Source organism: Scyliorhinus canicula, chromosome 15, assembly GCF_902713615.1.
Source record: "Scyliorhinus canicula chromosome 15, sScyCan1.1, whole genome shotgun sequence".
In the NCBI taxonomy this organism is placed as follows: Eukaryota; Metazoa; Chordata; class Chondrichthyes; order Carcharhiniformes; family Scyliorhinidae; genus Scyliorhinus; species Scyliorhinus canicula.
Window position 1 is genome coordinate 139,930,438 of NC_052160.1, and position 26,087 is coordinate 139,956,524.

Here is a 26,087-nt window from a genome sequence, read left to right on the forward strand (position 1 = left end):
TCTGGGTGTCCTGGTAAACAAATCACAAAATGTTAGTCGGCAGGTGCAGCAAGAGATGAGGAAGGTAAATGGAATGTTGCCGTTTATTGAATGAGGAATGGAATAGAAAAGTAGGGGATTTTTCCTACAGGGCCTTTGCGAGACCACATTTGGACTACTGTGTGTAGTTTTGGCCTCCTTATTGAATAAGGATATCAATGCATTAGAAGCTGCACAGAGAGGGTTCACTGGACTCTTTCCTGGGATGAAGGGCTTATCCTGTGAAGAAAGGTTGAATCGGTTGTGTCCATACTTGGAGTTTAGAGAATGAAAGGTGATATTATTGAAACATATCAGATCTGGAAAGGGCTTGCAAGGCTTCGTACAATGAGGATCTTTTCACTTTTGGGGCAACGAGAACAAGGGGACAGAGTTTAAGGATAAGAGGTCTCCCTTTTAAGACTGAAGACTTTTTTCCTCTCAAGGGGTCATTAGTCTGTGGAATCCTCTTCCGCAGGGAGCTCTGGGGGCTCTGTATTCTATACAGAGATTGACAGGTTTTTTTAATAGACAAGGGAGTCAAGGGTCATAAGGCAGACAAGAGAGTGAGATTGAGATCACAACCAGTTCAGCCATGATCTTATTGAAGATGGAGCAGGTTTGAAGGGCCGAATGGCCTATTCCTGCTCCCATGTCCTCTGTTCCATTGTTCACTGTGTACAGTTTGAGCTTGAGCTGCAACGGTCACCAAATCCAGAAATGAGAAGTCGAACATCACAAAGTCACAGAAATGACAGAAAGGAAGACATTTTATGAAAATTCGAACATTATAGTGGAATGTAGCAGAGAAGCAACTTGAGACACAACATAGGGGCCTCACGGTAGCATGGTGGTTAGCATCAATGCTTCACAGCTCCAGGGTCCCAGGTTCGATTCCCGGCTGGGTCACTGTCTGTGTGGAGTCTGCACATCCTCCCCGTGTGTGCGTGGGTTTCCTCCGGGTACTCCGGTTTCCTCCCACAGTCCAAAGATGTGCGGGTTAGGTGGATTGGCCATGCTAAATTGCCCGTAGTGTAAGGTTAATGGGGGGAATTGTTGGGTTACGGGTATACGGGTTACGTGGGTTTAAGTAGGGTGATCATTGCTCGGCACAACATCGAGGGCCGAAGGGCCTGTTCTGTGCTGTACTGTTCTAATTCTAATTCTAAATACTCGGTGCAGCATGTTGCAGAGGAACAGGTGACTTTAGATTTATGGGAATTGGGTCACGTCGCATCCATTTTATACCTGCAGAGGTAAGGTAAAAAGGCCTAATTTTAATGTCTGATATTCTGTGTCCCAAGGAGGTCTGAATAAATGTGCCGCCTGATATCGGGGCAGGTAATGTATCAAAGTTGTTCCTGGTGGTCGCTTAAAACAAATGGCAAGTCCCATCCATATGCAAAAGAAATGGGACAATCTCAGGCAGCTGGCGAAGATTATTCAGAGGAGGCCGGAGGCTTAATGTGTTTGTAAATTAAGTGAAGTGCAGCCCACCATCAGAGCGAATGAAGACACTGACAACAGTGATATGCTTGCAATTCATCTGAGTTTATTGTCATTACATTCCTTAAGAAAGAAAGAAAAGTTCCCCAGTAATGACTTGAATAAAATACCTGGTGTACACCAGAGATGAAACTTCATGACACAGTCTTAGGAAAAATCAAAATGCCGGTAACTGTCACAATCTGTTTAGAAACTGGCAGAGTGGATTTCCCGGCCAACATTAACCGGGAAAATTCTTTAATGATGGGCAAAGCCACAAACCAACTTGCCAGCTGAGATGCGAAGGCAACGGCCATGAAATCATGTGAAGGTTCTTGATCGGCGACTTGACGAACGATGAACACTTCTGTTCATGGCGGACGGAGAAATTTCATGTCTGACATATTCAAAATCACGAGGGGTCTGGACAGAGTAGATGGGGGAAATTGTCCCCTATCACAAGAGGATCGAGAAGGAGAGGGAACATATTTAAAATCATTGGTAAATGAAGGAAAAGCTTTACTTGAAGTTGTACTTTAAATGAAATCCTGGAAGATTAAATTAGGCAATAGGGGCGAAGCCCATACGATTGTTTCCTCTGTCGAAGATAGAATAATACGCTCCAATGAAGACATCTCCCAGAATCCAGAGCCCTCCGCCAGAGCCTGGAAGGTACATGCCATCAAATCCACTTATACAGCTACCTTGTTCCTGTAAAAAATGCAAATAGAGTTAGTTCCCCAGAACAACGTCACTGCAAATACTGATTCGTTTGTCAGTATCGTCAAAAAAAATGGAACTAGCTTCCATATTTTATTCTATTTGGATCACATTATGTTATCTCAAATTAATGAACTAAAAACAATTTCCCCTGCTCTTGATTTTTGTTTTGGCGGCTGTAGCCATCTCCACCAGTCAATTATCACTCAGTAACTTTCCAGGTTAAAGGAGAAACTAAAGTTTATCACTTGAAAGCACAGATGAGTCCTCACACAATTAACTTGTCAAGATGTACAATGGCCGAGAAAATAAACTTATGTCAGAGATTAGAAACAGACATTAATTGGCAATGTTTCATAGAATTTTTCATAGAATTTACAGTGCAGAAGGAGGCCATTCGGCCCATCGAGTCTGCATCGGCTCTAAGGGGCAATTTATCATGCCCAATCCACCTAACCTGCACATCTTTGGACTGTGGGAGGAAACCGGAGCACCCGGAGGGAACTCACGCAGATACGGGGAGGATGTGCAGACTCCGCACAGACAGTGACCCAAGCCGGAATCGAACCTGGGACCCTGGAGCTGTGAAGCAATTGTGCTATCCACAATGCTATCAAAAGTGAAGATTTGATGAATTTTGTTTGGTCACCGATGATTCGAAGCTGGATGCTTGGGCAACATGTAGGGCGAGATTTTCCGACCATTCCACCAGGGGGAACCTCTGGTACCACCGATGGTGACTCTCCAATGCGGGTTCTCCATCAGCGCAGGGTGGGAACAATGGGAAACCCCATTGGCAGCACTGGGACCGTAGGTGGCCCACTGCCGGTCAATGGCGGCCCACCCCCCCCATCTCAGGGGGTGGGTGGGAATAACACCCATTGTGCCTCACACAGGAATAAGTACTCAAATGAATTTGGCTGAAGTTTCTCTGTAATGGAACCAACACAAATTTTAATAATTTGGTCCATCAGTCTCTTAATCTGTCCACCACTGTTCTGCACTACACACTTATGGGTGCGGTTGTGACAACATAATTTGACACTATCAGGGACAAAGGCAGCCCATGTGATTGATAGCCCATCCGCACCCTTAAGCACTCATTTCCTCCACAAATGATGAACCACGGCAGCAGCGTGCACCATCGGCAAGATTCACGACTGCAATGTGCCAGGTCTTCTCCAACCACACGTTTCTAGCCTGAAACCTCGATCATTGAGAAGGATGAGAGCAGGGAGTGCACGCGACCACTATCACCTCCAGCTTCCCCTCCAAGTCACATGCCATCATGACTTGGACACAAATTCCCATTCCTTCATTGTTGCTGGGTCAAAATCGTGAAACTCCTTTCCCAGCCGCACTTTGGGAATACCTTCACAACAGGTGCTGCAGTGGTTTATGAAAATATCTCATCATTGCCTTCGCAAGAGCAACTGAGGAAGAGCCATCAATGCCGGCCTTGACAGTGACACTCACATCCAAAGAATTAATGCAAAAATTCCCTGCCTTGCATTATCAATTGATATGAAAATTAATTTCCTCACTAACAATAGTACACTTACTTAATCCTACCATTTTGTACATCTTCATTGATTTTCTCCTTAATTTCTCCTGAAATTAACTGACTACCAATTTTACTGGATGCTGAAGTCAGAGAACACAGCCAAATCGTTCAAAGTCAACCAAAACATACCTGGATTGCGTATTGAGATGGAGTAAGGGGATAGTCGATTCCATTGATCGTGAAGACTACGTTTGGCATACTGCCCAAACTGTTGCAGTTGATGTTGTACTGTGAAAGTATTGAACAATGATCGTGAGCAAAGTGTTCTCAGAGATACTGCAAGAAATACCTGTGTAGCTGGTAAAATCAATGATGGAATACTACCCACTGCCACCATATAGAAACCGTGTATGCCATTGTGATAACCCTCACCAGGGCAACCGGGTAAGTGACTGATTGATCTCCCCTTGGGCTTCGTAGAATACGAGTTCCCATGGTGAGCGGGCGGAGGCTGGCCCAGCTGGGGCTCGTCAGCCATTGTGGCACTGCCATGGTGTCTAGGTGGCACAGTCAGGGTAGCAGTGCTAAGGTGCCCGGATGCCAGCGGGAGAACCAGGGTGCCAACCTCTCCTGTTCCTGACCACCCGAGGTCTCCAAAGGCCTGGGAGACCCCCCCCCCCCCAACCAGGTGCCGTTATGACTGGTCCATGTTTACTAAATGGCCCCTCTGCCCATCTTCACCAAGAGGCCTGAACCCTGACCTCAGAATGGCACCAAATACTGTGCCAGTGTGGCAGGCACCAAATACCCTCTGTGGCCCCTTGGAGTGAGATTGCCAATTGTTGGTAAATTAGGAGTGTGGTTTCTGCTGAGATGCCATGCCGTGAAGGAATTTGATCAAGACAGCCCCAACTCCTTTCACATCAGGTCCTTACAGCAAAGGCTTGAATTTCTTTTATCCCTTTATTGTAGGCGAGGTTCAAACTTAAATGTGAAATGTGCAAGACGGGGACAAATTCATCTCATTACCCATTCTCCCACCCCACTGTACATTATTGTGCTTCTAAAGAGTGGTCTGCAATACAAATTAATAACGGAAGAGAAGTTACAATATCCATTTTGGTTCAAAAGCTTTATATAAAAAATCTGAACTCTGAAATAAGTAAAGCATCAACGTCTAAATGTGACAAAATGAGAAGGGCACCAGCAGCAACTCCTTAGGTTGATTTTAAAATCTGTGATGTTCCATAGAAGCTTACCCCGCCATAGTAACCTTCAGTGGCGCCGATGGCTTGCTGGATAGAGCTGATATCTGAACTAGGGCCAGTGAGCAGAGAAGTCCCTGTGTCAACGATGGCCTGACAGCCTCCATTACAGGCCACAGCCTGTCCATTGACTGTGATGCTGAAAGAGGAAAAGCAGTTATACTTAACTGAACCCATTCTCTCCCGAAATCTCTCAGCCTCTCTACTTGTCTCTCCTCCTTTGACCTGCTCATTAAAATATACCTTTCTGACCAATCATTTTACCTGTCCCACCTCCTTATAATAATATCAGAACTTAAAATATGAGCAGAAGGCATTGCCACTGTTTGAACCTGCTCACCCATTCAAGAAAATTACAGCAAACCTTTGACCTCAATTCCAGCTTCCCGTACTATCCCCATAACCATCATTTTCTGAATAGCCAACAAGCTTATCAAGCTATGTTTGGATATACTCAGTGACTGAGCGTGTGCAACGTTGGGTTAACGCCAAAGATTCTCAGCTCTTTGAATGAAGAATTTGCTCGTCCAGTCCAAAACAGCTGACCACTTATTCTGAGACTTCAACCCCAGTTCTATACTTTCCAGTCAAGGGAAATATCTACTCTGCCTAGTTTTATGTGCCCCGCCGACAATGAATGGCAAAACAAACAGATTCGATAATCGGCAAATTCACCAAGATCTCTGAGGGAGTGCTCTTGTGCAAACTTTCACAACAGGTTTGCCCTCGGATGTATTGACCCTTTGCTTTCTGGATTTAAACAATGGTCCAATCGTGGTCTGGAAGGTGTCCTTCCATTGGCTCGTTTCATGTGTTTCTCGCTAACTGCTGAAAGCTGTTCCACAGAACTCAACTGTCACTCGAATATTTCCACATCAAACGTGTGACTTGCAATGTTAACTGCAATGTGAATGTGGCAGAATGCATGGCAGTTATACAATGGCCATTCACCTGTCCACGCTGATTTGCCAGTAACCTTGTCGACTGACAGGCACCCAGTTGATTTGACCTGTGTAGTGGTATGGATCAGTTCCACCAAAAACAACTTCACTTCCGGACTCACCATTCTCTCTGTAAAACAATTCAACTGGAATGTTAATTTCAGCAGTGACCTGTCTGATATTGAATGAATAAAACAGAAGTTCAGAAATTCCTGAGCAGCGATATGTTTCATTTTGGGTTTGTACAATGTGGTGTCATTAACCATTGAAAATCAGACCAAAGTCAGCATTTTGCTGAATGAAAAACAAAACACACTTGATCCTCTCTGTGTTGGTTGGAATTAAGTATCGTTCTTTCCAAAATCCCTGTAAGATATTTTTATCCGATTTCCCATCTTGCATCTGTAACTCAATTGATAAAATCTAAAGGAGTTGAATTTCTCCACAGCGATCCCGTTGGATGTCCTTAGAACTTAGCCAGAAGATGAAAAGACTGGCTGATAGGAAAACAATTCATTAGATTGACTGGAACAATGCAAGGGGGGGTGGCACGGTTATCACTGCTGCCTCACTGCACCAGGGTCCCGGGTTCAATTCCCGCCTTGGGTGACTGTCTGTGTGGAGTTTGCACATTCTATCCCATATCTGTGTGGGTTTCATCTGGGTGCTCCGGTTTCCTCCCACAGTCCAAAGATGTGCAGGATTAGCCACGCTAAAATGCCTTGTAGTGTCCAAAAGGTTAGGTGGGGTTTCGCGGATAGGGTGGGGGAGTGGGCCTGGGTAGGATGCTCTTTCAGAGGATTGGTGCAAACCTGATGGGCTAAATGGCCTCATCTGCACCATAGAGATTCCATGAAAGAAGGGCAAGGAAAGACAATAGCATATCTATTTTCTATGTATTCTCCGCTTTGAAGAAAGAAGGTTCTGTGGTCACCTTAAGCAAATCCCCCATGTTATGCAGGATGCTACATCATGTGGATGGATGAATTAGGAGCAGGAACAGGCTCTCGATTATGTCTGATTTGATTGTAACCACGGGCCCCCACACTCCCCACCCTTGTTACTGAGATGAAAGTGCAAAAATGTTCAGAACACCTACCTGGTCAGGTAAAAAGCAAACAGATCCTGTTGCACCAGATTCTGAGACATCATGTTATCAAACACAGGTGTGACATAGGATGATGCGATACTTGGATAGGCCAACCCGAGAATACCATCAAATTCAGAATTGGAGAATGAGTTCCCAGGTTCAGTCTTACTTAAACCAAATTCCTGCCGTGTGACAGCTATGTTTGAGACCTAGAAGAAAGAGTAATGCTAACTTGGTCTGAGGAACTAATAAACCGAGAGTCATCAATAAACAATATTGGGCGGGATTCTCCATCGGCGGACGGTGGAGTCGTAAAACGCGATCGGGCAGAGAACCAGTTTGGACGCCAAAATTTTGGCGGGTGATGGTGTCACGCCAAATCACAATTCCCCGGAGCCTCGACAGCGGAGTTAATTCGTTCCACTCCACACATGCAGTTAACACCGTTGGCATATCATTAGCGGGCCTGACCCGGTATTCTCCGGGGCCTCCGCAATTCTCCGCCTCCACCTGGGGGAAGTTCCCGACGGCAAGGATCCCTTGTGCTTTTATAAATTGTGGAACTGGTGCCGTGGCTTCTCCAGGAGAGAGAGGGGCTACGGGTACGACATACGGGTTCTACAGGAATGTGTCCAACATCGCCATAGTTTGCTGACAGTTGTGCCACTGGCCGGGGTTGGGGGGAGTGGCGGGGTTGGCAAGGAGGTGTGCCATCGGGTGGGGGTGTTTAAGGTGGTGAACGGGGTGCTGATAAAGCAGTCTTCAACTTACTGAGTGTTGAAGCTGCACTCACCCAGACAATTGAAGAATTTTCCAATATATTCCTGACTTTATCCTTCCAGACGGTGGGCAGACAGTCGAAGAGTCAGGAGCGAAGTTACTAGTTGCAGAATTCCCTGCCACTGATCTGCTTTTGCAGCCACAGTATTTATTTGGCTGGTTTAATAAGTACACGTGGAGTCCACACCGATTCGAAAGACGAACAATGTTTTATTTACACGAATGACATATACACTAACTGGTAGACCCCTACCAGCTTCCTGCTTGGTCAGTGCCTTACTGGCTGACCTTATATGCACTGGGAAATTGAGGTACCGCACCCTAGTGGGGGGAGTTGGTACTCCGCAAGGAGCACAGGGAAGGCAAACATTCCCACTCCGTAGGTCCCATGGGTAATATTACAGCTGGTTCAATTATGTTTCTGGTCATTATGAAGACCTGGATCTGACAGCGGACGGTATTAATATTCAGTGAACTCATGCCTGAATGGACCATATCAGAATTGTGACAGTGTTCTGTATTGACACTATTAGTAAAAGTTACAATATACTCACAGTGACTGTGTCGTAGCCCAGGACTCCAGTCATGCTGCCTGAACCGTACTGAATGGTCAGTGGTTGGCCTGTTGCCCGATAAGTTGAAGACTGACTTGGTGAGAATTTGCTGTGGTTTTCTGTAAAAATGGTATAGCGTTGAATAGTTTGTTTATTTTATTCCACTACTAGCACAGATCCTACCAAAAAATATTCTTTCTAATTCTTTGTTTGTAATCCTATTTGTTTCTGTTGAATTTTACACCCATTTAAGTGTGGGATGTTGGTGCTGCCGAATGAACCACTTTACATGTCAGCAGCCAGCATTATTCTCGAAAGCAGACAGGGTTAAGTGCAGCACGGGTTGGATGTCGAGGAAAAGGCCTCTGCTGTAATACACCATTGTACCATTTTTCATTCCCTCAATCACCATATAGTTACTCTGTGTGAATTTGCCAGTTAATTTCATACTTGGGAAGCATTGTCCTGTGCATTCCTGATTACTAAGAAACAATTCGGATTACCCAAGTTTAATTTCATGTAGGACACCTTTGTACCATCAATGTGAAATTGCATAATGTCTGTCACAACCGCAGGACATGCCAAAGTGCTTGACACCCAATGAGGTGTAGCGTGTTGTAGTGTAACACAGCAGCCAGCATGTACACAGACAGGCTCCCACCAAAACAAAGTGATTATGGTCTGATAATCTGTTTTGGTGGTGTTCGTTAAGGGTTAAATATCGACCAACACACTGGAGAGAACTGCCTTTCTCTTCTTTGGAGCACTGCTGTGGGATCTTTTACTTCTGCCTCAAAGGTGTACGGGGCAAAATTAAATGATGGACAATCCCAGCAGGTCTGACAGCATGTGTGGAGAGAGAGGGAGCCAACGTTTTGAGTCTGGATGACTCTTTGTGAAAACTTTGACAAAGAGGCATCGAGACTCAAAACGTCAGCTCCATTCTCTCTCCACAGAGGCTGTCGAACCTGCTGGGATTGACCAGCATTTTCTGCTTCTGTTTCAGATTCCAGTATCCGCAGTAATTTGCTATTATCAGAGTGTACAAGGCCTCAGTTTAAGTCTCATTCAGAAGACGACACCTCCAACACTGCAGCATTCCCTCACAACTGCATGGGAGAGTCACACAGATTTTTCTGCTCAAACGTTTGGAATAGGACTTGAACCCACAACTTTCTATCATAGAAGAGCAAATTCTACCCATTGAGTACAGCTGACCCTGTGTGGGCTGGATTCAAAATTAATTCCTCGAGTGACAACCAATGGGCCACATGATTAGAGCCCACCATTGGACAGCATGAGCTTATTTTATTAAGCGTCCTTCGTCGCTGTCTTGCTGCTCCTACCAGGAGTTCTGTTGTTGCGGTATGTCACTAGCATCTGTCTATCACTGTACTCGCTCATCCACCGCAGATCATCTGCAATTGCTCCGAGCTGCCTGTCATCCAACTACACCTATATTGACCCCTCTTTCTGCTGTCCTCTGCTCTGTCCTCTGGCAGAGATCTCTGTAGCTCCCAGCTCTGTTCAAATAGCCAAAATACTGACATTTTCTTTTCTGGCGGTCACTTTTTAAATTTATTTTTCCTCTTGCAACTGACGGGACCGGAAGACACTGCGGGTGGAATGGGCTGGAAAACCCTGAAAATTGAATCAATTCGCTGAATTTTCAGATGATCGGGACCTACTGAATATTTCCCACTCTTAGTCATTTTTGGTACAATGATGCGTCCTTTAATTTGTGACCAATTCATTGTGTCCTGGGGACACTTTCTGAATCAATAGCCAAATCGCTCATATTGGGAGAAAATGTGAAACAAACCTTGGGGAGACTGTTTATGAATACGTACCACATGACGGGCTGGAGCAGTAAACTGATGCGACCCAGAGGTTGGATGAGCCAGTGTCAAAGATCACCGAAAAGCTCTGTGGTGGGGTTCCAATGCTGATATATCCAAAATAAGACATCTGTCGGGATAGTTTGATGGATGAAACAAGATAAGTTAGAGCTTATTGAAAGTTGCACAGTTGCATTTCAGCACTTGTGGGCACAACGGGACATTTTCCTCTTCCTCTGCTTAAGTCTATTGAACTGTCCAGGTGAAGTTCATAGCAATGAATTAGGTTGGAGGACCCCGTTATACTACTTTCCCCCAAGTCTCTATTGTGCATTTCTATATGGCGGAGAACAAACAAACAATGACTTTAAATTCTGGGATGTTGCAGTCCTTAATCCTGATTTCTTTTCGCTTAGGTCATCTTCTTTTAGCCCTTCCTTTTATTTATTTATTTATTTTTATTTATTTTTTAAATTTAGAGTATCCAATTATTTTTTTTCAAATTAAGGGGCAATTTTAGCACGGTCAGTCCACCTAACCTGCACATCGTTGTGTTGTGGGGGCGAGACCCATGCAAACTCGGGGAGAATGTGCAAACTCCACACGGACAGTGACCCAGAGCCGGGATCGAACCTGGGACCTCGGCGCCGTATGGCAGCAATGCTAACCACTGCACCACCTTTTATATGGGGAATCCCGCTGGGGGGGGCGCTGCACCGGAAAACGGGTGCAATGGGACGGAGAATCCTGCCCAGAATGTTCGCCGAACTGGTGGGCGATGGAAAACACCAACTTTTATTGCAACACGTCTTACTGTGGCCATCTCTTAACCACGAGGTTGCACGAGAGAGAGAGCTGGACCCTGTAATGTTTCCTCATTTTCAAAGAAGATGTGCACAGTATCTGATTAGAATTAACCCCTTCTACGATGCCACCAACCCGCTGTCGCTTACCGCTAGAAATGGCCAAGCATCCGAGCGTCAGCCAAATGTGTACCAGACGTTAAAATCCGTCTGGCCCTCAATCCATACTTTTGCGCAGGATTGCCAACAATGCCCATCAGTTTACTGCCGAGGATTAACATCAGCCCGAAAGGATCTTCGTTCGATCCTTTTCTTCCAGTTCATTGAGGTTCTTTGCCCAAAACCTCTTTGTCTCCCTATCCCACTCACAAAAATCAGCACGGAAAAGCTGAGCTCTTCCACTGTGACTTCGGTCCCCCTGCTGTTTCTCTCCCTATCTCAATTACAGTATTCGTCAATGCTTTTCTACATCTGTATACAGCTGTATAAATGCAAAATAATGTGGCTGCATTGATTATCTACTTCTACATATAAATATAGATTAATGATCACTTGCCACAAACAGAACATATTCTAGCAGATATTCAAAGCTGTTTACCTACTTTTCTTAACTTTCCTTCGGAATTTTTACAACGCTACATATTGATTTCAATTATATTAATGCAGTATTTTATCCATTTTTTTTGACCCAATTTGTCTTTTTTCCAATTAATGGGCAATTTTGCGTGGCCAATTCACCTGCCCTGCACATCTTTTTGGGTTGTGGGGATGAGGACCACGCAGACACGCATTTTGTCCACCATGTGACATAACCGAACTTGGAGCCTGGAGAATTCCTCTGTGCTGACAATTGCCTTCAAGATCGTACAATGTGATGGTGGTGGGGCACTAATTTCAACATTGGCCGATAGTTTAAAACAATGTTAATTTCCATTGCCTTCAGCAGAATAAAGAATCAGGCGAGCTGTATAATCAGTCGCCAATTTAATATATCCTGTTTGACCCCTAAAGGTTAAGGTAAACCCCATGCTCTGAAGGACAAGTGTAAACCTCTGGAGGTCGACAGGCATATGGGAGCTGTGATCAAATGTTAGGGCATTCACGGGCTTTGCAACATTAATTGTCTATGGTTCCTTTGATTACATATGAATTAGGAGCAGGACAAGGCCATTCAGCCCCTCGAGCCTGCTCCGCCATTCAACGAGATCATGTCTGATCTGATTGCAGCCTCAACTCCGGATTCCCGCCGTCCACCGTTAACATGCCCCCACTTGTTAGTGAAGAATCTATCTACCGCTGCCGCAGAATATTCAACGATTCTGCTTCCACCCTCTTTGCAGGAAAAGAGTTTCAAAGACTCACAACCCTGGGAGAGGAAACGTTTCTCCTCCTCTCTGCCATAAATGGGTGACCCCTCATTTTTAAACAGCGGCCTCTTGGTGCTAGATTCTCCCACAAGAGGAAACATCCTCTCCACACCGACCCTGTGCAGACCCCTCAGGATCTTATGTCATATGATGTCATCACATGTAATTTCCTGCATGATCCTGACTCCCACTGGGATTGGTGCAGTTACCCTGAGTTCTCTTCTTCAATTTGATCTATTTGTCTGGACCTAAATCTTCAGGATTACTTACGTCCATGTAGTTTGAAAGTGGCTCTGAAGCCAAGGACTGGGTGTTGAGGAGCCCAGCATATTTCCAATATGGATTGCGTGGGTGATGCTTGAGGAAATCTCCAAGAAGCCCACGTTCTTTAAGAGCCTGGCGGGTAGATTTCCCTTTCCTCAAGGGGACCCTGCGAAGGTCAACAAGACACATAGTAGGAGCTGAAGCAATATTCTGAACAGCCTGCGCTATCGGCTTTTTCATGAAAGCAATAAATGTAAAGTAGCATTATAACAATGGTTAGAATATCAGAGTCACTTGCTTCAAAACAGCACGCTAGCTGGAATGGTTCCACCAAGATCAAATTGTTACATTGGGGAGGAATCAGAGCATTGGACTGGGGGAATCTGGGGAGAGTGACAAACCCTCATGTCGAGGCCTGGAGGGGGAGGAAGGGGGTCTACTGGGGGGGGGTCATCAGTCATGTGGTGTTCAAAATCTGGAGAAGGGTTTCGGGAAAGCCCAGGGCAAGAGGGGGTCAAGGACTCTCGGTGGGAATTGGAAGAGCAAACTTGCTTCTGGATCATGTGGACAGTTAGCAGGCAAGACTCTACCTTTCTGGGCCTCTGCCTCTTGCTCCAGTTCATGGCAGGACTTGATCTGACCACTCACATCTGACCACCACTCGCTCATTCAATTAAAATGGCCGATTTGACAACCGATGATGTGATTGGAGTTCATCTGCATATTTAAACAGGATCTCACCTGTTAGGGGAGGGCATCCTTGCAGCCGGCATTTAAAATGGCATTTGCTCAGATTCGGACCAGCATTTTCCATATTGACTACCCCACCACCGAAACTCAGTTTCCACCTGGCAGCAAAGGAGGGGTTCAAATCGAGGCCACGCTGGTAAAATTCCACAGCAGTTCACAAAGACGGAGTGGGTTTGTGAAGAGCCATCACGGTTGTCCGACAGGCCAACACAGCAGTCCATTCTGCGCATAGCAAGAGCCCACAAACAGCAGTGGGAAAGAAGACCAGTTATCCCATTTCTGATGCTGAAGGAACAATGCCAGGAGAACGCACTGCCAGAACACGGCGTGTGGTTCAAAGCTGGTGAGGGGTTTCTAATTTAGTGCTGATGCTATACTTTTCTCTGCAACAGCCTTGGATGGAGATTGTCAGGAGCAGGTAAACAATCAATAAATGAAAGGTAGGTTGATAAAGATACGTTGGATTATTTAAGAGAACAGGAGGATAATGGGGAAATATTTAATCCGGAAATGATGAAAAGGAAATGGAACCAAAAACCATCAACGACTGATCCTAGTACAAAAGCAAAATCCTGCAGATGCTGGAAATCTGAAATAAAATTGCACAAACCATTTAAAAGAAAATGCAAGAGAAAGTAACAATACGTAAGAATGGAAATTTGGCTGCGTAGGTACAGGTGAAATGAAAGGCCCAAATCTCCTGCTCTCCGGATGGTCACAGACAGAACAAATGACAGAGGATGCGCTTCGGGACTCTGTGGAATCTTCACACGCTGACCCACCTCAGTTTCAACTTCCAGTGGGCAACTCTCCCTACATTCTGTGACCCTCCACCAATGTCCCCGACTCTTGGCGAGAGTTGGAGATTTCGGGCAGTTGCATGGTGCATACCTGCCCTTTCATTCGAACTGCCCATTTTCCTACCTGATCAAGCATTCAGAGAGCTGGAGGCAAGCGAGAGTAATCAGCAGCCACTTCATCTTGTCAGGTACCTGTCCAGGTGTCTGTGACATTTGTGAACATTCAGGCCCATTTTATACTGTTCTGCATCGACCTCTGTCATTGTTCAAAAGTCAAATAATGTAGATTGTTAAAGATATCACAAGATCATCGTAACTAAGTCCTGATGTAAGGGCACACAGATTGCACCTTATATTTAATAATCACCAGCTGATATTTTGGTGATTAGACATTGTAGGTGTCAAGCTTAAAGAGTAAGAACTGATAAGAAGACCATGTGTATATTTGTAAAGTGAGATAACATTGAGTTCTTGTGGTCTGAACTTGTTCCATAAGCTGGTCACATTTAGCTCTTGGAATGTACGATTATAGAAACCTGGAACATGTTTCAAGCACAAGGTACATAGGTGGCAGATTGTTCCCTATTTAAAAAAAGATTTAAAAGAAAAATAGCTGCATTTTATAGCATCTTTTGTCTCAGCCAATTTCTTACATTTGGGCAAAGTCACTCTTGTAATGTCAGAAACATGGGAGCCAATTTGTACACAGCAAGATCCAGCAGGAAATGTTAAAGAAAATGATATTCCTGTCTCAGAATTACAAAGTCAATGTGCAGAATGGATGGGGAAAGCCCCTAATCCATCTCCTTGCTTTCTCCAGTTCAAATTCTACATGGAATCCACTTCATGGTCCCCACAAAAGAAACATGCTCGGTCCAAGCTGACAAGGACAAGGTGTTGGCCTCTTGGCGGAGAGCAACATCTCAGAAAGATGGCACAACATGCACATTGACACGCATGCTGCAGCCTGGAGCTATGCATGGTGATAGACGTAGACATAGAATTTACAGTGCAGAAGGAGGCCATTCGGCCCATCGAGTCTGCAGCGGCCCTTGGAAAGAGCCGAGTGATGGTAAAGGATCCAATTTCTTTCCAACACATGGCTGACCAGACATCTCTCTCACTTTGCCTTTGCTGTGTGTGAGAATGATTTACCAAATTGACAATTGACCTGTTTTGGCCACATTATGAATGCACCGTCCTCAAACCTCACGTCCCGGAGTGGGAACTAAAACCAGAGCCTCAGACTCGGAGGCAGGGACACAGCCCCCTGCCCCACACGGTCTCCATTCCTAGTCAGCTATCTGAAGTTATTTCCAACTCTGAAGTTCCCCGAAAAGAGCTGGATTGCTCATGATCAAAATTGTCCTCTCACAAAGTCATTCCACCAATTATTCTCCCATGTTCCCGATGCACCGCGATAGATGAGTGATTTGCATTTGAGAGAAATTACCAATCCACTTTTATATGTCTCCGGTCTCATTAATTCTTCATTTTAATTTCACTTTCTAATCACAGGTCTGGGTGAGTTAAAGCAAATGTAGCCCAGGAAGGAAGGATTGATTATATTCCGCCAATAGTTTTTTTCAAATGACACAACCAACCAAAGTTCGATTTAAAAACCAAATTAAATCACAAAGTACGTCGAGTGTTTAATTCTCCTGATGTCTTGATCAACATTCTTCCCTCAACCATCCCCATTAAAAATAGATTGTCCATTTGTTAATTTGCTGTTAATGGGATCTTTCTGGGGCGGGATTACTGGCTGCATCTGTGTGTGTGTGACGACAGCGACTGCATTTCAGAAAACAATTAATTGGCTGGGAAACAATTTGACAAACCCTGAGGATGTGATAAATTGGCAGGTAAATTTAAATCCTTTCATTTTGGGCAGTTAACAGTTTGGTAAAATCTCCACCAGTAAAGTTAGTGAAACTTAGTGCAAGTGAGCACTGTCCCCTCTTGCCGATAATTGTCCAAATTGGACTCTAAGGGACATGGTGGGAGAGGAAAAGGACGAGTTTTCTGCCAGCTGTATTGGTGGATGTTGGTGCTGTATAGTTCGTTGCACAGCTCATTAAATACTCATCCGTGGGAAAAGTACGCTGCCAGGTCGCTTCTGATTGTCTCACCATGCTGGGACCTCACCACTGCATCGCTCCGGGCGCCATAGTTAAAGCTTAATCACGCGAGGGCGGCACGGTGGCGTAGTGAGTAACACAGCAGCCTCACGGTGCAGAGGTCCCAGGTTCGATCCCGGCTCTGGGTCACTGTCCGTGTGGAGTTTGCGCAATCTCTCCATGTTTGCGTGGGTTTCGCCCCCACAACCCAAAGATGTGCAGGGTCGGTGGATTGGCCACACTAAATTGCCCCTTCATTGGAAAAAGGAATTGGGTACTCTAAATTTATCAGAACAAAGCTTAATCGCGCACACCAGGACTGAAGCAGAGCGAGGAGATAGCCTCAGAGCCAGTCAGCCACTGACATAGAATTTCATGGAGGCAGTGACTTTCACCACACTGGCAACAGATGCCCTCCCGGTCCCCCGTGGCGCCAAGTCACGAAGAATGTGGTATATGTGAGCAACTAGGTCACTGGACAAGTGGAGGCATTGGCGACATTGTCTCTCGCATATCTGGAGGAAAGACAATAGCATCCTGTGCGCACTGGGCCTTGCAGGGGCTGGTTTAGCTCACTGGGCTAAATCACTGTGCGCACTGGGCCTTGCAGGGGCTGGTTTAGCCCACTGGGCTAAATCGCTAGCTTTTAAAGCAGACCAAGCAGGCCAGCAGCACGGTTCGATTCCCGTACCAGCCTCCCCGGACAGGCGCCGGAATGTGGCGACTAGGGGCTTTTCACAGTAACTTCATTGAAGCCTACTGGTGACAATAAGCGATTTTCATTTCATGAACGATGTTTCCGAGGGCCTCAACCACATGTGGCATGTGGATGGATCCTCTGCTGCCCCCTGCTCCGGAGGGTGAATGTCCTGTTTTTGGCGGGCCAGGTATTGCCACCGTCATCTACTTCTCCTTCTCTCCTGACTGCATTCAATAATGGTGGTTAAATCAATGCAGCATCCATCTCCTTGATTGGTCTTCTCCCTGCAGCACACATAAGAGAAAGGCCTGAGTCAGCATGAGGCTCCAAAGGTCTATTTCTTCCCGTGATGACCAACCAGTCACTGGTAGATTAAGGACCTGGTAACAGTGCAGGCAAATAATTGCTCTTGAAATCAGGTTGTGCGCATGGTGTGCTTGAACACTATCCTTCCCTCTAGCCCTAAGATAAGGGCACTGGACTCTTTTCCATTTGATGTTGTGCCAAGTTATGCGATAAATTATGGAGGGTGGGGTCATGGCTGTCATTTTTCATGGATGCGCCTTCTCGCAGAATGATTGTGACCAGCACGTGAGACATGACAAGTTGGCCAATTGCTCCTGACTCCCTTCCTGGTCTGTATTATAATCCCAGACCATAAGACCGTAAGACAACGGAGCGGAATTATGCCACTCGGCCCATCGAGTCTGCTTCACCATTCAATTATGGCTGATATTTTTCTCATCCCCATTCTCCTGCCTTCTCCCCATAACCCCTGATTCCATTATTAATCAAGAACCGATCTATCTCTGTCTTAAAGACACTCAGTGAATTGGCCTCCACAGCCTTCTGCGGCAAAGATTTCCACAGATTCACCACCCTCTGGCTGATGAAAGTCTCCCCATCTCTGTTGTAAAGAATCGTCCCTTTAGTCTGAGATGGTGTCTGGTTTTAGTATTTCCTACAAGTGGAAACATCCTCTCCACGTCCACTCTATCCAGGCCTCACAATATCCTGTAAGTTTCAATAAGATCCCCCTCTTATCCTTCTAAATTCCCAAGAGTACAGACCCAGAGTTCTCAACCTTTCCTCATACGACAAGTTCTTAATTCCAGGGATCATTCTTGTGAACCTTCTCTGGACTCTTTCCAAGACCAGCACATCCTTCCTTAGATATGGGGCACAAAACTGCTCACAATACTCCAAATGGGGTCTGACCAGACTAGGGGATAGCAATAATTTCCAAAACGATATAGATGGGTTGGTGGAATGGGCAATAAAGTGGCAGATGGATTTTAACACAGAGAAGTGTGAGGTCAGCATTTAGGGAGGCCAAACAGTTGTAGGGAGTACACAATAAATGGGAATATACTAAGAGTTGTGGATGAAGTGAGATATCTTGGTGGACAAGGACACAGGTCACTACAGACAGCAGTTGCAGTAGACAAGGTTGTTAAGAAAGCATATGGACTGCTCTGTTTCATTGGCAGAGGTATAGAACATAAAAGTCAGGATATAATGTTGGAATTTTATTTACACTGGTGAGGCACAACTGGAGCATTTGTGGGTAATTCTACAGGAAGGACGTAACTGCTCTGGAGAGAGTGCAGGAGAAATTCACAAGAATGTTGCCTGGGCTAGCAAAGAGTAGCTATGAGGAGAGATTGGATAGGCAATAATAATTTTTATTATTGTCACATGTAGGCTTACAGTAGCACTGCAATTAAGTTATTGTAAAAAGTCCCTAGTTGCCATATTCTGGTGCCTGTTCAGGTACACGGAGGGAGAATTCAGAATGTCCAATTCACCTAGCAAGCACGTCTTTCGGGACTTGTGGGAGGAAACCGGAGCACCTGGAGGAAACCCACGCAGCCACGGGGAGAACGTGCAGACTTCGAACAGACAGCGACCCAAACCGGGAAAGGAACTTGGGACCCTGGTGCTGTGAAACCACAGTGCTAACCATTGTGCTACTGTGCCGTCTTTATTATCCTGGGATCAAAGAAGGCTGAGGGGTGACTTAATTAAGATGTGCAAAATTATGAGGGGAAGGGGCAGCATGTTGGCACAGTGGTTAGCATTGCTGCCTACGGCGCTGAGGACCCGGGTTCGAATCCCGGCCCTGGGTCACTGTCTGTGTGGAGATTGCACATTCTCCCCGTGTCTGCGTGGGTTTCGCCCCCACAACCCAAAGATGTGCAGATTAGGTGGATTGGCCACGTTAAATTGCCCCTTAATTGGAAAATTAAAAAAAAATTTTAATTAAAAATAATTGGGTTCTCTAAATTTATTTTATTTTTTTAAATTATGAGGGGAAAAGATAGAGTGGACTAGATGAAATAGCTTCCCTTGGCAGAGAATTCTAGAATGGGAAATGGATTCAAGATAAGTGGTCGAAGGTGTAGAGGGGACATGAGGAAGAACGTTTCTACGCAGAGGGTAGTGGGTGTTTGGATTCGCTGCCAGAGTTGGCGGTGGAAGCAGAGACCCTAAACTCTTTGAAAAAGTACCTGGATCTGCACCTTAAGTGCTCTAAGATCAGGGCTACTGGCAGGGTGCAGGAAGGTGGGGTGAGAAAGGGCATCTGGGTCTCTTCTGGCTGGCATGGACAAGATGGGCCAAATGGCCTCCTTCTGTGCTGTAACCTTTCATTGGTTCTATGGTCAATGGATGAGCAACCTGTCCATGACAATGTGGTACATTCAAGGGGGAGTTAACAGGAATGTACCCGTATTTGAGCACGCTATATCAGGGATTCTCTGCATCCGAGAGTATCAGTCCAGATGGTTCTGTTGCTTGTGCAGTGGCAGGGTGCAAGATATCTGCTCTGGGCTGGGGAGGAACATGTTGGTTGTGTTACACGCTGGCACCAAAGGCACAGATAGGACTAGGAAAGAGGTTCTACTCAGGGTGTATGAGCAGCAAGGGGGTCAATTAAAAAGTAGAACCTAAAAAGAAATGGGGTGTGATTCTCCATCCCGCTGCACCCTTTCTCTGGTGCAATGTGCCCCCTCTGGCAGCGGGATTCTCCATTCCTGCAGCCAGCCAATGGGGTTACCCATTGTGGGCAGCCCCAAGCCGTCAGGAAATCCGCGGGCGTGTGTGCGTTACTGGCAAAATGGAGGATCCCACTGATTGTGAATCCTGTCCATGATCTCTGGATTATTACCTCAGCCACCAGCAAACTGGTGTTGGGTAAATCAGATTGGAGAGATGAATGTACGGCTCAAAGATTAGTGTGAGCGAAATGGGTTTTTGATCATGAGGCACTGGCATCCGTCCGGGGGGAAATGGGAGCTGGACCATTGGGACAGTCTTCACGGAAACCAGGCTGGAACCAGCGTTCTGGTGAGTCATATAACCAAGGTGGCAGAAAGAGCTTGAAACTCAATACTAGGGGGAAGGAATCATGCCAGAGGCAGTGTAGTAAATCAAAGGGACAACAATTTGGAGAATGAAATGAAATGAAAAATGAAAATCACTTATTGTCACGAGTCGGCTTCAATGAAGTTACTGTGAAAAGCCCCTAGTCGCCGAGCGCCTGGTACGGGAATCGAACTGTGCTGCTGGCCTGCTTGGTCTACTTTAAAAGCCAGCAATTTAGCCTAGTGAGCTAAATCACTAAATCACTAAATCAGCTCACTAGTAGAGTATCCAGGGGAGGGACTGACATACAAACTTAAGAGAGCATCAGCAGCTACGGCCGGAGAATTCAAAAATGGCAAAAGGACAGAAATTCTGGCTCTGTATCTGTTGGAGAGGAACGTGCAGATGGTGGTGTTCCAACTCATCAATTGCCCTTGTCCTTCTAGATGGCAGAGTTTGCCACTTTAGAAGACGTCCTTGAAAAATCCTTGGTGAGTTGCTGCAGGTCATCTTGTCGCGAGAAGACAACGTGGCCACATTGCGCAGTGGGTGGAGACAGCATCCACCAGGGTGTTTGGGTCATGTGTTTATCGCATCAATGGCTTTCCAAAACGTGTATCAAGTCAATCGGGCAGCACGGTAGCATTGTGGTTAGCACAATTGCTTCACAGCTCCAGGGTCACAGGTTCGATTCCCGGCTTGGGTCACTGTCTGTGCGGAGTCTGCACATTCTCCCCGTGTCTGTGTGGGTTTCCTCCAGATGCTCTGGTTTCCTCCCACAGTCCAAAGATGTGTGGGTTAGGTGGATTGGCTATGCTAAATTGCCCATAGTGTCCAAAATTGCCCTTAGCGTTGAGTGGGGTTACTGGGTTATGGGGATAGGTTGGAGGTGTGGAGCTTGGGTAGGGTGCTCTTTCCAAGAGCCGGTGCAGACTCGATGGGCCGAATGGCCTCCTTCTGCACTGTAAATTCTATGAAAAAATCCAGTCCTTAACAAAGGATTCTGGTGACAAAGACAGCAGGCTCATTCAGAGCCAACCATTGCATTTCTGACCCTTACAGAACAGAAAAGAGGTTATGGAACTACATGTGGTCTAGTCCAATACATAAATCACTAAACCTTAAACGATTGTTGATTACAGATTGTGTGCTCCGTGTTTATACCGTCCAGGTGCCATCTCCACACTGTGAGTTTTTCCCACTCAATGGACAACTTACACAGCAGCTGACCTGCCATATACAAATAAGCTCAATGTCATCCAGACAGTAATTCATTGCTTATCAGTACCTGAGGCAAAATGTACAAGCTCCAACACCCCAAGTAACTCCACTAATCATTTCTCATGGGTTTGTAAATAGAGTTTTGATTTCATTATCGGTTACAATTGCATTCTATTCAAACCTGTATCAAAGTAGGTGACAGTAAATAAACACCCCGGGAAACATTCTTCCCAACAATCAACTGTACAGTTTGTACAGATTTTTCTCCATTTTCACCCCCCCTCCCCATCACCCCCCACCCACCCCCCTCCCCAGCAACCCCCCCCCCCCCACCCCCCCGACTTCCCTGCGACAAACCGCTCCTCAAACACGATCATAAACATCCCCCACCTTTCCTCAAACTCCCCTGCTGAGCCCCTTCACTTATATTTTATTTTCTCTAACCGCAGGAAGTCATACAGGTCACCCAACCAAGCCGCTACCCCCGGTGGCGATGCCGACCGCCACTCCAGCAAAATTTGCCGCAGTGCAATCAGAGAGGCGAAGGCTAAGACATCGGCCTTTCTCCTCTCCATGAGCTCCGGTTTCTCTGAAACCCCAAATGTCGCCACCAAAGGGTCCGGGGTCCCACTCCCTCCTTCACTATCCTGGCTAAGACCGCGAACACTCCCGCCCAGAATCTTCCCAATTTTTCACAACCCCAAAACATGTGCGCATGATTCGCTGGCCCCCGCCCACACCTCTCACACTCATCTGCTACCCCCTGAAAGAACCCACTCATTCTTGCCCGAGTCATATGCACCCTGTGCACCTCCTTAAACTGTATCAGGCTCATCCTTGCACAAGAGAAGGTCCCATTTACCCCTCGCAGTGCCTCACTCCATACTCCCCAATTAATCTCCATTCCCAACTCCGCTTCCCATTTCTCCTTGATCTTCACCACCCGCTCGCCTCCCCACTCCCCCAGCCACTTATATATATCCCCAATTCTTCCCTCCCCTTCCACATATGGAAGCAGCAGTCGCTCCAGCATGGTGTATCCCGGCAATCTAGGGAACCCCTTCCAGACCTTTCGTGCAAAGTCCTTAACTTGTAGATACCTGAACTCACTGCCCCACGGCAGCTCTACCCTCTCCCTTAGCTCCTCCAGACTGGCAAACCCTTCCTCTAAATACAAATCCCTCACCTTGACGAGCCCCACTTCCCTCCACCTCCTGTATACACTATCCATCCCCCCCGGCTCAAACCCATGGATCTCGCACAGCGGCGTTAGCACCGACATCCCTTCCACCCTAAAATGTCTCCTCAGCGGACTCCATATCTTCACCGTGGACTGCACGACTGGGCTCCCTGAATACCTACTCGGAGCCATTGGCAATGCTGCCGTCACCATAGCCCTCAAACTAGACCCCTTACAAGATTCCTCCTCCATCCTAACCCATTCTACCCCTTCTCCTTCCCACCACCACTGCACCTTGTCCACATTCGCCGCCCAATAATAATGAAGCAAGTTTGGCAAAGCCAACCCCCCCTGCTGCCTCTGCCTCTGTAGCAGGGTCCTCCCCACCCTCGGTACCTTCCCCGTCCATACAAAGTCAGAGATGATTGTGTCCACTTTCCGAAAAAAGACCTTTGGTATAAAGATCGGGAGAGCCTGAAAGATTAACAAGAACCTCGGCAGAATATTCATTTTCACCACTTGGACCCTCCCCACCAACGTTAATTGTAATGTATCCCACCTCTTAAGATTCTCCCTGGCCTCCACCATCAGCTTCGTTAAGCTCCACTATTGGAGCCCCGTCCATTCCCTCGCTACCTGAATCCCCAAATAGCTAAATCTATCCCTCGCTACCGTAACTGGCATCCCCCCTAAATTAGCCCGCTGTGCCAGCTCATTCACTGGGAATACCTCGCTTTTCCCGACATTCAGCTTGTATCCCGAGAACCCTCCAAACCTCCCCAACAGACCCATAATCCTTCCCATACCCTCCAAAGGATCCGAAACATACAGCAAGAGGTCATCAGCATAGAGCGACACCCGATGCTCCCTCTGTCCCCTCATTCTCCCCTGCCACTTTGCCGACCCCCTGAGAGCCAATGGCTCTATGGCCAACGCAAACAGCAGCGGCGACAGCGGGCACTCCTGCCTCGTACCTATGTGTAAGTCAAAGCTTTGTGAGCTCATAACATTCGTCCTAACCCTCACTCTTGGAGCCACATACAGCAACCGCACCCATGCCACAAATCTCGGCCCAAACCCAAACCTTCCCAAAACTTCGAACAAGTACCGCCACTCCACCGGATCAAATGTTTTCTCCGCGTCCATGGACACCACCACCTCCGGTACCAGAACGCTCGACTGATTCATCACCACATTCAACAGCCGTCTTATATTACTCGCGAGCTGCCTGTCCTTCACGAAGCCTGTTTGATCTTCTGCAACCACCCCCGGGACACAATCCTCCATCCTCCCCGACAACAACTTAGCCAATACTTTCACATCCGTATTCAACAGTGATATGGGTCGATACGACCCACATTCCACCGGATCCTTCCCTTTTTTCAGGATCAGTGTGATTACTGCCTGCTTCATCGTCTCCGGCAACTCCCCCTTCTCCAGTGCTTCATTAAACGCCCCCAACAGATGTGGTGCCAGGTCCGCCGCAATTTCCTTATAAAATTCTGCTGGGTACCCATCCAGCCCAGGGGCCTTCCCCGACTTCATACCCCTGATACTATCCAGCACCTCCCTCAGCCCCAGGGGCACCAACGCCTGCCTCTTTGCTTCCTCCACCTGGGGAAATTCCAGCTCGTCCAGAAACCACCCCATGTCCCCCTCCTCTCCTCCTGGGTCTGCCTCATAAAGTCCCTGGTAATACTCTCGAAATGCCTCATTTATCTTCACTGGCTCTGACACCACATCCCCATCCCCAGTCCGGATCTTCAATATTTCCCTGGACACAGCCTGCCTCCGCAGCTGGTGCACCAGCATGCGGCTCGCCTTCTCCCTATACTCATATTGCACCCCTCTTGCCCCACGCAGTTGCCCTACCGCCCTCCCTGTTGTCAGCCTGTCAAACCGCCCCTGCAACTTTTTCCTCCTCTCCAATCCCTCCACGGTCGGCACCCTCGAATATTCCCTGTCCACCTCCACTATCTCGTTCACTAGACGGTCATATTCTGCCCTCCTTTCCTTACTCGCACGAACTGTAAATGAGATCATTTCTCCCCAGACCAGTCCCTTCAATGCTTCCCAAAAAATGCCCGCCGACACCTTCCCATTCTGATTGTACTCCACATAATCCCTAATCGGCAACCGCACCTTATCACAACAACCTCCATTCGCCAACAACCCCCGAGTCAAACCTCCACCCCGGCCTCTGCTCTCGTCCCGTACTGAACCGAATATCCAGCCAGTGGGGTGCATGGTCTCTCTGAACCGAATATCCAGCCAGTGGGGTGCATGGTCCGAGATAACTATCCCCACATACTCTGCCCCCTCCACCCCAATCAAAATCTCCCGACTCACTACAAAGTAATCAATCCTCGAATACACCTTACAGACGTGTGAAAAGAAGGAATACTCCCTTCCCCCTGGGCTCTGAAAGCGCCATGGATCCACCATACCCATCCTCTCCATAAGCCCCACCCCCCCAGCTCCCTTGCCATTCGTACCCTGCCCATCAACCTGGGGCTCGATCTATCCACCCTCGGTTCCAGGACACAGTTAAAATCTCCTCCCATGATCAACTGGTACGTGGCCAAATCCGGGATTGCTGCCAGCAACCCCCTCATAAAACCCGCATCATCCCAATTTGGGGCATACACATTTGCCAACACTACCGGTGCCCCTTCCAATACCCCACTCACAATCACATATCTCCCACCCGGATCCCTCACCTCCTTCGCACTCACGAATCCCATTTTTTTGCTCATTAAAATCGATACTCCCCTTGATTTCAAATCAAACCCCGAGTGAAAAACCTGCCCGACCCACCCCTTCCTTACCCTAACCTGGTCCTTCACAAGGAGGTGTGTCTCCTGCAAAAAGACAACCTCCGCTTTCAAGCTCCTGAGGTGCGCGAACACCCGCGACCTTTTAACCGGCCCATTCAGTCCCCGGACATTCCACGTTATCAACCTTACCGGAGGCTTGCGCCTCCAATCCCCTCTACCGTCCGTCATCTTCCCCATTTAACTCCTGCCCCTTTTAATTCTACTCTACACCTAGCCCATCCCAGACGGCCCCTTTCTTCGCCCTTGATCATGTCATCTCTCACCCCCTGCCGCGCGCAGAAATACAATTGCATTGATAGATGCCATTGACATTTAATCATGTGATAAATTGTAACTTTCCAAAGTTTGATGTCACTTAAATTGGAAACAATATTTGTTTTTCCAACAAGGTCATTATGTTTGACATTTTCCATAATGGAAAAACTTTTCATGACCTGATATGTTATCCAAATCTGTCGACCACGGAATGGATTGATCCTGATGA

General features: G+C 46.9%; 1 protein-coding gene across 1 annotated transcript; it reads right to left on the reverse strand.

The window, feature by feature from the left end:
- Nucleotides 1–1,548: 1,548 nt before the first annotated feature.
- Nucleotides 1,549–14,462, reverse strand: LOC119978022 (pepsin A-like). The gene is made up of 9 exons (XM_038819348.1): nucleotides 14,304–14,462; nucleotides 12,636–12,795; nucleotides 10,208–10,325; nucleotides 8,358–8,476; nucleotides 7,033–7,232; nucleotides 5,944–6,063; nucleotides 4,987–5,131; nucleotides 3,917–4,015; nucleotides 1,549–2,214 (listed from the first exon to the last, which is right to left on the reverse strand). The coding sequence occupies exons 1-9, from the start codon at nucleotides 14,390–14,392 to the stop codon at nucleotides 2,065–2,067; spliced, it is 1,200 nt and encodes a 399-aa protein (XP_038675276.1). The 5' UTR covers nucleotides 14,393–14,462; the 3' UTR covers nucleotides 1,549–2,064.
- Nucleotides 14,463–26,087: the final 11,625 nt, after the last annotated feature.

Coding starts and splice junctions, on each gene's coding strand:
- LOC119978022 (XM_038819348.1), bottom strand. CDS start 14,392: ATGTCACAGACACCTGGACAGGTACCTGACAAGATGAAGTGGCTGCTG. Junction 12,796..14,303: donor CTCTCTGAATGCTTGATCAG/GTAGGAAAATGG, acceptor TGACCTTCGCAG/GGTCCCCTTGAGGAAAGGGA. Junction 10,326..12,635: donor CACTTTCAAACTACATGGAC/GTAAGTAATCCT, acceptor CTATCCCGACAG/ATGTCTTATTTTGGATATAT.